This window comes from Arachis hypogaea, chromosome 2 (genome assembly GCF_003086295.3).
Source record: "Arachis hypogaea cultivar Tifrunner chromosome 2, arahy.Tifrunner.gnm2.J5K5, whole genome shotgun sequence".
In the NCBI taxonomy this organism is placed as follows: Eukaryota; Viridiplantae; Streptophyta; class Magnoliopsida; order Fabales; family Fabaceae; genus Arachis; species Arachis hypogaea.
The window spans coordinates 6,973,771-6,985,046 of record NC_092037.1 but is presented as its reverse complement, the minus strand read 5'-3'; the positions used below and the strand labels follow the sequence as shown (position 1 = coordinate 6,985,046).

General features: G+C 27.6%; 2 protein-coding genes across 3 annotated transcripts; one reads left to right on the top strand and one right to left on the bottom strand.

Annotated features, from left to right (window-relative positions):
• Positions 1-762: 762 nt before the first annotated feature.
• On the top strand, positions 763-3,006 carry LOC112718113 (uncharacterized). Its single transcript, XM_072210977.1, has 4 exons — positions 763-1,797; positions 1,892-1,948; positions 2,027-2,334; positions 2,611-3,006. Exons 1-4 carry the CDS (start codon positions 1,533-1,535, stop codon positions 2,809-2,811), a joined length of 831 nt encoding a protein of 276 aa, XP_072067078.1. The 5' UTR covers positions 763-1,532; the 3' UTR covers positions 2,812-3,006.
• Positions 3,007-3,245: 239 nt separating this feature from the next.
• On the bottom strand, positions 3,246-7,271 carry LOC112735373 (protein PIN-LIKES 3). 2 transcript variants are annotated; one of them, XM_025784915.3, is made up of 11 exons: positions 7,112-7,271; positions 6,753-6,918; positions 6,410-6,489; positions 5,810-5,934; positions 5,558-5,679; positions 4,647-4,880; positions 4,342-4,437; positions 4,111-4,211; positions 3,929-3,981; positions 3,655-3,840; positions 3,246-3,565 (listed from the first exon to the last, which is right to left on the bottom strand). In XM_025784915.3, exons 2-11 carry the CDS (start codon positions 6,885-6,887, stop codon positions 3,438-3,440), a joined length of 1,260 nt encoding a protein of 419 aa, XP_025640700.1. In that variant the 5' UTR covers positions 6,888-6,918; positions 7,112-7,271; the 3' UTR covers positions 3,246-3,437. The 2 variants fall into 2 exon arrangements, with proteins under 2 accessions (XP_025640700.1, XP_025640704.1); XM_025784919.3 differs by lacking the exons at positions 6,410-6,489; positions 7,112-7,271.
• Positions 7,272-11,276: the final 4,005 nt, after the last annotated feature.

The following is an 11,276-nucleotide window of genomic DNA, read 5'->3' as shown; positions in this document are numbered from 1 at the left end:
CACAATTTTATTATGTACTCTTTTCGTTAATCTTTATCTTATCTTTATCTTTATCTTATCTTTTATTTTTCATAGGCTATATACTTAGTTTTACCTTCATAATTTACAATCTTCAATCAATCAACAATCAATAAAATTTCTTCATCTTTTATTTCATTATTCTTTCACAATTTTATTATCTTTGCGTACTCTTTATGTACTTTTTTCGTTTTATTACAGGTGTTGCAAAAATCTCTGACTTTTCTTCAATTCTTGATGTTTGCTTCAGGTTTTGGTTTTTGGGTAATTGTTTTTTTCCTCATTTCTTTTGGTAATTGAATTTCTGTCTTTCTTTTCAACTATGTTGATATTGTACTTGTAACTAGCAGGAAATGAAGTTTAGAAGACTGTGTGTGTAACTGAAATTTTGTGCCTTGAACTTGAATTTGGTTTATTGAATCAGTTTAGAGTCTAGACTTTTTTCTAGGAGCTAATTTAGGGATAATAAATATGTTTTAATTATGGAAATCCTTCTTTTCAGATTGTATTTGACAAACTACTTCGTATGTTACTAATTGGTATATATAGATATTAGATCATGACATGCAAAGTGAAACCAAATACATGTAAGGTAACCCCTATATGTATTTGGTTTCTTTTGAAGATCATATGGTGTGTCATTAATTGAGGTTTTCTCCTAATGTTCTTGTTTTGTGGTTAAGTACTAAGAGAACATGAGTTTATATTGTTTGAATAATGAGTAAGGATATGTGAACATTATAGATTGTGTGATGCACAAGAATGGGGTCTGACTTGGATTTGAAGAACAAGTCAGGGAGTATACACTCCCCTGCATTTTCTCGACAGAAGGTTCCGGAGCCTAGAAATGACTACATTGGTGATGCTTGCGGCATGGAAACATCACGAATTGAACAAACTCATTTCTCCGATGAGAATGAGAATGTAGAGGTTAATATCACCGGATCCACAAATTCTGGACAAGCTTTGGTGGTGGAAGATTCTCGTGAGGATGCCACTGAGAGTTCTAGTTCTTTTGGTCATACAGAATCTGACACAGAGAATGTCCCATCCTTCAGTGACCCTGAAGTCGAATCGTGTCTTTGTGCTGACAATGCATCCTCATCCATGTCCAATGATTATTTTGAATCACCTCCAAGAAGGTATAGTTCACTTTGAATTCGTTGTTGCATCAGTCTGAAAAATGTAATAAATGACGGAATTCACATCTGTCTGCATATTTATCTATTTTCCTATACATACATACACATATGTATTTACAAAGGTGAAAACTCAGGTGCAGTCAACTTCACGTGAAGTTGATAATTGATAGTCATTAGATAATTTGACTGATTTGACTAAATTTTTATCTAAAGACTTTTAATTATCAATTTCACTTGAAATCGACTGCACCTGAGTTTCTACTATTTACAAAATGGATCAAATTACGTTATCTTAAGAGTGGAAGTTTTTACTCCGAACCATTCAGAAAGAAAGGGGTTACAAGTCATTGGAGAAAGTTCATACACCCTCTAATGTGGCGTTGTAAGTGGATCGAACTGCGTCTGAAGCAACTTCAGTCTCAAGAGCTTAAGTATGAAAAAGAGCTTGCAGCTTATAATTATAGAAAGCAGCTTGATTTTGCACACCTAACATTAGATGGCTCTGATATCAAGTCGGTACCTATATCTGGTCGGATGCATAGGAATAAAATTATGAAGAGGAAAAAAAGGAATAGAGTTGAAGAGAAGTATGATTTAGCATCATACATGTCTAACCATAGTTTATTCTCTTACTACGGTATGGGATTTCTTCATTTGTTATAGTATATTAGTGTATTTCTCTATGTTTTTGTTCTTTGTTCTGATGTCTTCTTTTACTTGTCATTTTCCAGAACAAAAAGATCGCACTGTTGATACTTGTTTGAAAGATGTTCATGGTGCTGCTAATGGTGAGTACAAGTAAAACTATGAATCAAGGTCAAGCAAACCCAACTAATTACATTTCTTACCTTGCTTTCTTATTTTAGGTGGTAACATTGATGATATTGAGTTCAAGTTGGATGATCTGTGGTCTTATGTTGACTATGAAAATAGTGATAAGTCATTGGATGACATCATTCAAAAGATTGAAGCAGTACAATCACAAGTTCACAAATTGAAAACTCGAATTGATAAGGTAATTAAAGAAAATTCAGGAAAATTTGATTCCGGAAATCAATTGGACAAGCCTGGGACACCTCAGCTTGAACCCGGAAATGCATCATTAACTGATGAAGGGTTTAATCTCCTTGTTGAGATGACTGATAAGCCTCGGCTTGAGGACTTGCGAGAAGAGGTAACCTTATTCATATGTACTTCTTGGAAGAACTCTTTGGCATGAAATTTCCACCTTCATTTCCTATGGCAGCTTTAGATTTGTTAATAGTATGTGTTACAATGTTTACTTTATAATTGTTTGGAATTTTGAAGTAATAAAAAGTTTGTTATAGTATCAGTTATCCAACTAGTATAAAGGTGTATGTTGGAAGGACCAATTCTAAACAATCTTTTTGTATAAATTTTAGAACCATTACATATATTTTAGTTATACTAGCCTTTTCTTAAGGTGCAGATCAAAGATGGGACCCTTATACAAAATCAAGAAGCTAAGAAAGAGTTGCAAGTTTCTGAATCTGACTTTTCTGTTGAGGATGTTGTGCCTAATATTCATTCTACTTTAAAAGTATGCTCCACATCAAAGTCAAATGTTCCTAAGAACAAAAGGAAAAGAAGGAACAAATCTGCCTCTTGGAACCGGATGTCATTTGGTTAAGCTGAATCTAAGATAGTTGTTACTTGTTAGGCATCTGAATGGAACTGAGAATTTCTCAAACATGTTGCAAGTGATGTGCTTCTGGTTTTATGTGTAAATACTTTCCATATCATCTATATTTTCATACTCTTACACCTATGTAATCGTTTGTTCAATTGTACATGATTGTGAATATGATAACAGGATTCTGCTCCATAGTCCATAGCTTCACATTGATTTTTTTGTCATTTTGCTTTGGTTTTTTGGGTTTTAATTCGTCTTAGTTTGGTTCTAAACATTCCTTTCTAATTTTGTGGTCAAATTCATTAATTAAAATTGAAGGCCAAATTATACTTATATTTATTTTTGTCATAGTTAAGAGTTTAGCAGCTAACATCTGTCTTAAAAACGCATGTTAAGATTACTCGTTGAAAAAGATTTTACAAAAAAGCATATAAAGTGTAACTTTTCAATGTATTTGTTATGTATTTATTAAAGTAAAATATTTAAAAACTTTTACTAATACTAATACATTAACTTAACTCTTTAAAAACATGTATACTAATTTAATCAAAACTCTCTACATAGAGCTTTTACTTTTACAACAATGGAGAATTTGTAACTATAACTAAGGCATGGAGAAACAATTATGATAATACAAGCCACACAAAGAATGTGCACCAAAGAGTAAGGGAAACTGCAGCACAAGAATAAGTTGCTAACATGATAACTGAGCATTCACCTTCACCACCTCCAAATAATTGAACCATTGTACCTGACATATACAGAATTCAATTATTTGATAAATACATATACATATATATATGGCATGGCAAGACTTGAATGTTCAAGTATCATACTTACTCATGGCTACTGCAGGAGGAAGAGCAAATTGAAGTAGTAAAAGAAATTGATATAATGGATCATGGTGGATCAAGCCAAAATGAGTAGCACCTTTAACAATTCCTATACCTATTGCTGGCAAGGCAATAAATCTAACTATAGTAATCCCAATAACAAGTGGAAGTTGCTTTCTTACTCCCTCTAAACCTGAAAATTAAAACATCAAATTATTTTAGTTTATACATATCATAACATTTATCTGCAATAAAGATGAAATGACATTATTCTTGTTTACCCTTAACAAGATTTGCACCAACCAACAAGGTCATTGCTGGAATTGCTGCATCCCTGCAAACCAACAAGAGATTACAACCGAATCATTAGTTCAACCAATAAATTACTAGTTGAACCGACTAACCTGGTAATAATTAAATAAATATAAAGAGTCTCGAATACTTTATATATATATATACTTACCCCAACATGACTAAAGAATCTTGAATCACAAAAAGATGTGCATTTTCATCAACTAATACTTTTCGAAATTGAGGAACAATTCCAATTATTAAACCAATTATCTGCATAATGAGGAATTGCATATGTCTTTGTTTAGGTAGTAGAACTAAAAATATACTAATTATATATATTATATGCTTTATTTAGGCATAGTTGAGACAATGAAAGAACAAATAGACACCATTGACATACCGTTCCAATTGTTGCTGGTGCAAATAGTACCTTCAAATTGATCTTTTCTGCTAATACCTTTATCTGATTCCTAATCTTTTGCTTTGTTGATGATATCTGTAAAATTAAACTCTTCAATATGTAAGATCATAATTTCTATCACATTTATTTCAACAATCCATACCAGATTTTATTAAAGTAGTAGCATTATGTGATGTATATCATCCGTGAGTGTATTAAATAGTTGTTAATCGTGCATGCAAATTAAACTCGTATAAGTATATATAAATATAACTATTATCTAAGAACTTATGTTAATAAAGTACCTTTGCTATTTGTTGGTGAGACACTACAGATTCAATTTCAAGTTGCTTCACATGATCATTAGTTTGTGATTTGTCATCAACAGTGACCAATTTTGAAGGGTTTTCTGAATCAATATCATCATTTTCTGTTGCAATGATCACTGCTTTTACTTTTGAATCATCAACTGATGAAACCTTGCTTGAATATATGCGGACTATGTTGTATACATAAGACCAAATGTAAATGCTTCCTAGCTGGGGGAAAAAAAAAAGAAAAAAAGTTAGTGAAAAATGTTCAAAACAACTTAGAATTGCACAATGAGGCATAGTTATACGAGGATAGTTTTGATGTATTGATGTTATAAAACGTTTTACACGATCAATATAAAAGATATTTATTTTTATTAATATGATGTTATGTAATTGAATACACTAGTTTTATACACTGATAATATATTAAAATTAAGAGAAAAAGACAAATAAGTTTTTGACTTTTTAATTTAAAAACACATAAATTTTTTACTAATTAAAAAACAAAAACGTCATTCATCTTCTAAAATACGAGATATTTATTTAAGTTTCTCCATTCAAAATATATAAAGTCAAATAGGTCCTTCGAAAAGACTTAGATATCTTGCATTTTAAAAATTGAATGATGTTTTTGTATTTTCAATTAGTCAAAGACTTATTTATCTTCGAGATAAAAGATTAAGAACTTATTTATTATTTTATCATATAATATAGGAAGAATTTCAAGTATATTAAGTACACTAATGTTTCAATAATTTTAACTGTTGATTTTAATTATAAAAAATATATATATAATATTAATTAAAATCAATGATTAAGATTATTGAAACACTATTGTTCCGGATATATTAAAATTTTCCTGTAATATATATATTGAATTATTTATTGAGCTAGGGACATACTGCCATTGAGAGAGAAGCATATGCTAATGCATTCTTTTTGCAAACATCCACATCTCCAAAAGAGTTGTTTCTTTTTTTACAGACAGCTGGAACTATAATAAGAGGTAAATTTCCCAGATTCCCTGCATACAAATAAAATTGCTGTACTTTTAGGTAATTATTCCACTCTTGAATGATTTTTTTTTTGTTGGTATATGATTTTATTTATTTATTGGTTGTTTCTTTAAAAGAAACTCATTTGAATTTTCCTACCTGCAGCACAACAACCTAAGACAAGGCCATGAAGATGAAGAGGAACTCTGATTATTTTAATAAGTAACCATCCAAGAGCTGTTCCAATAAGAAATGTCAGAAGAACATTCACCGGCATGAACCACCTACATACATAATTCAAGAAAATATCAAAAGCTTGTTCAACCTAAAGAAAAATTTAATTTTTTTAATGCTGTTTTAAAAAGGTGTACATGTATGTCTAATTATATATTGTTACATCAGAAAAAATATTTTTCTTTTAATTAAAAAATAATCTTAAAAATTAACAAATATAATTTAATAATTGTATAAAATATTTTATACAATTGATGTATTAAAATTAAATTCACCGTCACTCTTTCTGTTTTTTTTTTTTACCAAAACCGACATAATTTTTAAAATATTTATTCAGATGTCACAATTTTATCACGTTAGCCCAAGTTAAAAAAAAACATATAACGAGTGCTACTATAACGAAACAGTAACACATGGATAAAAAATGAAAAAAAAACCATTAAAAATATTGTCATGTAAAACAACAAAAAAAAGTCTTCAAAAAAATGCCAAAAAAAAAGGATGGAGGAAGGTAAAAAGACTTACAAAATAACGACGTTCTTTAGAGTTATGGTTTTTGCAAGGCTGCTACAAACAATAGCAGGCCCAAACACATAAAACACCATCTGTGATGATCCACAAAATTTTGTTCAATTATTTGCAAGTTTGAACTTAAAATAAATAAAAAATATGCTTAATTAAGTTTAAAAAAAATAACGAAGAATCAGCAGAATTTATTATTTTTTGTCATCAATTTTAGCTAATAATTTAACGATATATTTTTAACCTACACTTTAAACATTGATAACTAACTGCTGGCCAAAAAATAATAAATTTTGTTCTAAATTAAAATGATAATTAATAAGAAGAGAAAAGAAAGAAAGATCACATGATTCAAGTTTTTCCTGGCAGTATCCCCAAGAATACCAAAACGCTGAATGGCAAGAATTGTCCCAAGAGCAGTGATCAAAAGCACCTTTACAACTGGCATTAATGCAACCATGAAAAGATTCCAGAACTCCATTTCTTCTTCTTCTTCTTCTTCTTCTTCTTGGCTGATCCAAATGAAGTTTCAACTTCTCATATTAACATCACATATGACACAATATATAATGCACACATAATGCCTACGCTACGAAGAAACTAATAAGAAGAACTAATTTAATTAATTAGATGGAGTAGTACCGTGAAAACTGAAAAAATCAAAGAAATGAAGAATAAAACAGAACTCCATTATTATTATTATACCTGATATACTTTGTTTTCGGCCTGCACTTCAAACGACTTGCTTAATTAGCTTGTATATATATAGTGTGTGGGTGAACATCGGAAAAAGTTACACACACACTTATACTACCCCACTATATCTCAAAAGTACATGACAAAACCAAATTGGCTCTTGTTATATACACCCAATTGCCCAACTTTCATATATATAGCCAACACAAGAAAATAAAAATCAAATAGAAAAGTATAGGTAGACAATGAAAATACAAAATAATGTGGATGTTCATTTCACTAAGTATGTGGATAGTTATTCTAATATTAAGATTTATGTGGATAATTTAGAGGTGTAGTGTGTTTTAATTTGATTAATGATTGTTTATATTGTTCAAAAAAATTATTCGTTACTTAGCATAACCCAAATTAAATAATCAATTATGCTGTCTGATCATACAAGGGTCTAAATAAAGTCATCTTCAAGAGAGTTACACGGATTAACCTAATAGATCTACTTGAAAAACAGGTATCACAATTTGTGTTTAATGGGACTTACCGACTTACTTTTTTTTCTGATATTATCTATAAATCAATAATTACCTTTATGTGGAGTAACTTTTCATATCATAAAGAAATATTTACTATCTACAGATAAAGATTTTAAAGTGATGATGAAATCATCATAATTCTCTCCTATAGATATTATATCGAACTCAAGTATTTTTTAATTTTATTCTACATATAACTTATTTAAATTCTTATTAATTTAAGTATCAAAATCTCTTATATATATATTTTCACCTGCCATTCTAGAGCTAACGTAAAGTTATCTTAAACGTCTTTACTATCATCTTCAATTTCATCGTTACTTATTAAGATCTAATCACCTACAGTCAATTTTAAGTACACTCAAAATACTCTTTTTAATTAATTTTTTATAAAAGAGTGGGAATAAAAGTGAAATAAAATGATTAGAATGTTGACTACAAAATTTTTTGAAAATTAAATTAAGTTCACTAGATTATTCTAATAGTTAAAGAATTACTAGTAGATATTTATTCAGACTTCTTACCATAAATGTATAATCCTTAATTAGGTTTAATCATTTCAATTCTAATAGATATTGATGAGACCATAAGTACCAACTAGTTAGGGTAACTTATTTAATATCAACAGTAATAATAATGAATGGAAGTATTAATATCTAAATAATTAAAAGTAATTAATGAAGAGGAAGAGATAACTTGAGAATCAAAGTTAATGTGAAAAAAAAAAAGAACCGGGTACGTGGAAATGACAATTTAGTTGGCGTTTGCGTTAGACCACATGCAATTGCTAATGGAATTCCAAAGCGGATAGAATAAAATAAAGAAGAGTGTTAGAGAGCAATAATTTTTATAATTTGTAACTATTAAATAATTATTAATGATATTTTTAATGATGTGAGATTTTATCTAATAGTATAAAATTATTCACTTTTCTTTTACTGATTATATATTAGTCAAAATTTAATAAAATTGCTGGCTCGATTTTTCCTAAAATAAATTAAGTAAAGGAAACACAACAATCAAAAACTATATATACGGTAAGTGTTAATTTCATACACCATGTGCTACAAAAGATAGAGTAATGTTTTCCACTATTTACTCTTTCAATTCTAACCATTGTTTCCCTTCTTTCATTTTTCACCCCACACGTTACATCAAAGGGTTGATCTCTTCTTCATTCTTCTTTCTTCTCCACTACTAACAATTACCACTCAAATATCAAATATCTTCTTAGTTTCGTTCTTCCATATCATGTATTGTTATATGTCTCTTTTGTTATGTTATGCAATGAATATTTCCTTTTAGGGTCAATTCTATTTATATGGTAAATCTCGGCCACTACTGTGCACTCCATTTTAACTTTTTGCCTTTTATCTTTTAAATCCTAGAAATTAAATAAACATACCATGTAGCTATTTTTTTGTTTTAAAAAATAAATTAGCAAAAAATTAAGAAAAAAATTATTTTCGCCAAATTATAAAAAAAAAGGAAATTTTGTCAGAAATTTTACCGACAAAATTTTTACTGACGAATTTATATCTGTTGATAGAAGAGACAAAATTCGTCAATAAATTATCAGCTATTTTTGCATTATATATTAAAAATTTTCCAATGTAATAAATTATCTTAGAGAGGATGAATCTTTTTCTATAGTAGTAGTGCATATAACAATTTCTAAAAAGTAAAATAAAGGTGGCTTGTGGTGTTAGTGTCTAATATCATCAAGATCGATGCCCTTTGTCTACATTATTATTTAAGACATTTTTTTTATTTTTTATTTTTCCTGTGAAAAGGATTTCATTTGACAATGATGGTTGATCATGACTTAATCAATTGTCTTATCTCTTATTTATAAATAGAAAACGATGGGGACTAGTTAGCAAGATACACTACTTCGGTTAAATATGGCTAAGAAGCTAAGGATATCTTACCTCAAATTATATTAAAGACTTAAATCCCTAAAATACTTGCAAATGTGATATGGTCTGAAGGAATTATTGAAGAGATCATCATTTATATGTGTCTGGAATGGAGAAGTACTCCACCTAAAAAACACATTTATTCAATTATAAATTATAATAAAATCACTTATTTTGAAAATTTATTAAATAATAAAAAATACATAAACTATATATATATATATTCTGTTGTAAGAGTTTTTTTTCATTTTTCATGAATTTTTGAATAAATTTTTTAAATTTTTTCTTATACTAATTTTTTTATAAAAAAATCAAAATATTAAAATTTTAGATTATAAAAATTCTGAAAATATATCAAAAAGGCACTTATTCCAAAATTTTTATTTGATAAATAGAGGTATGTAAATAATTATATTTTTTATTGAAAATAAAGTTACTAACTTACTACATTTAATAGATGAAGTATTTCCTAACTAATAATTATTACCTTCTATAATAAGGAGTGCGATCTACTTTATCTTTCTTATTTTTTAGATATAATTTAGTAAAACTTTTAAATTTTGAAAGTAACTTATCAAAATTGACTTTTAAAAGATAATTTTAAAAAGGTTTAGACATTTATGGTTGATAAGTTAAACTAAAAATAATTTTCAATTAATACAAATAACAATAATTGCATTTGATAAAATATTTTTTTAAATTTAAAAAGATCATAATAAATACAAATATAAAAAAATTAGATATTTATTAATATATAAATTTATATTAAACTTTTTTATTTTGATAAACATAAATTAATTTCAAAAGACTTATCTTTAAGTACTTAAAAATATCTCTAATTTTTAAAAATTACAAACACAAATATATAAATTTTTTTATTTATTAAACACAAAAGAAAATACTTGTATTTTTAAAAATACAAATATTTTTTTTCACAAAATTTTACCAAATTAAATCTTATTCTTCTACCAAGAATTCAAGAAGCAATATATATATATATATATATATATATATATATATATATATATATATATATATATATATATATATATATATATATTGTTGTTGTTGTATGCTATATCCAAAGAAATTATAATGGAAGAAGGGGGTAACATCTTACGTATACGCTTGTTATGATTTCTGAGCTTCCCTCGTATGCTTTTTCTCTATCCCTTCACCTTCCTTTTTTTTTTTTTTTCTAGCCTCTTTTGCTTCCTTTATTTTCCATAAAAGTTAACTATATATAGTTTGTATGTGTTGTAGCATTATTTAGGAGTACTTGGGACAAAAAAGAGCTTGTTGTCTTATATCAATGATTTAGTGGAAGTTCTGAAAATTATCTATGAAATATAATTCAATTTCTTCATTTATTATAGGAATATTATTAGACACGAATGATTAATGTTGTTGTGGTGCATCTATCTCATGGTTGGTTAAGATGTGCATCACATAGCCTAATTATAATAACTTCAATATATTTCAGTCATTTGTAAAATTCATGTAAATTTTTTTGAAGATAATTTATCTACCAGTTTAAAATAGATTTAGTTACTTTGTTAATTTCTATATATAATTTTTTAAAATTTATAATTAAATTTTTATTTGTTTTTATTGTTAGGTCTTTATACTACTTTTAATTTTATAATTAGATCTTTATCATCAGTGTAAAAAATATTAGAGTTAATAGAATATTTTTTCACAAATTAACGATATCCATAATTAAAA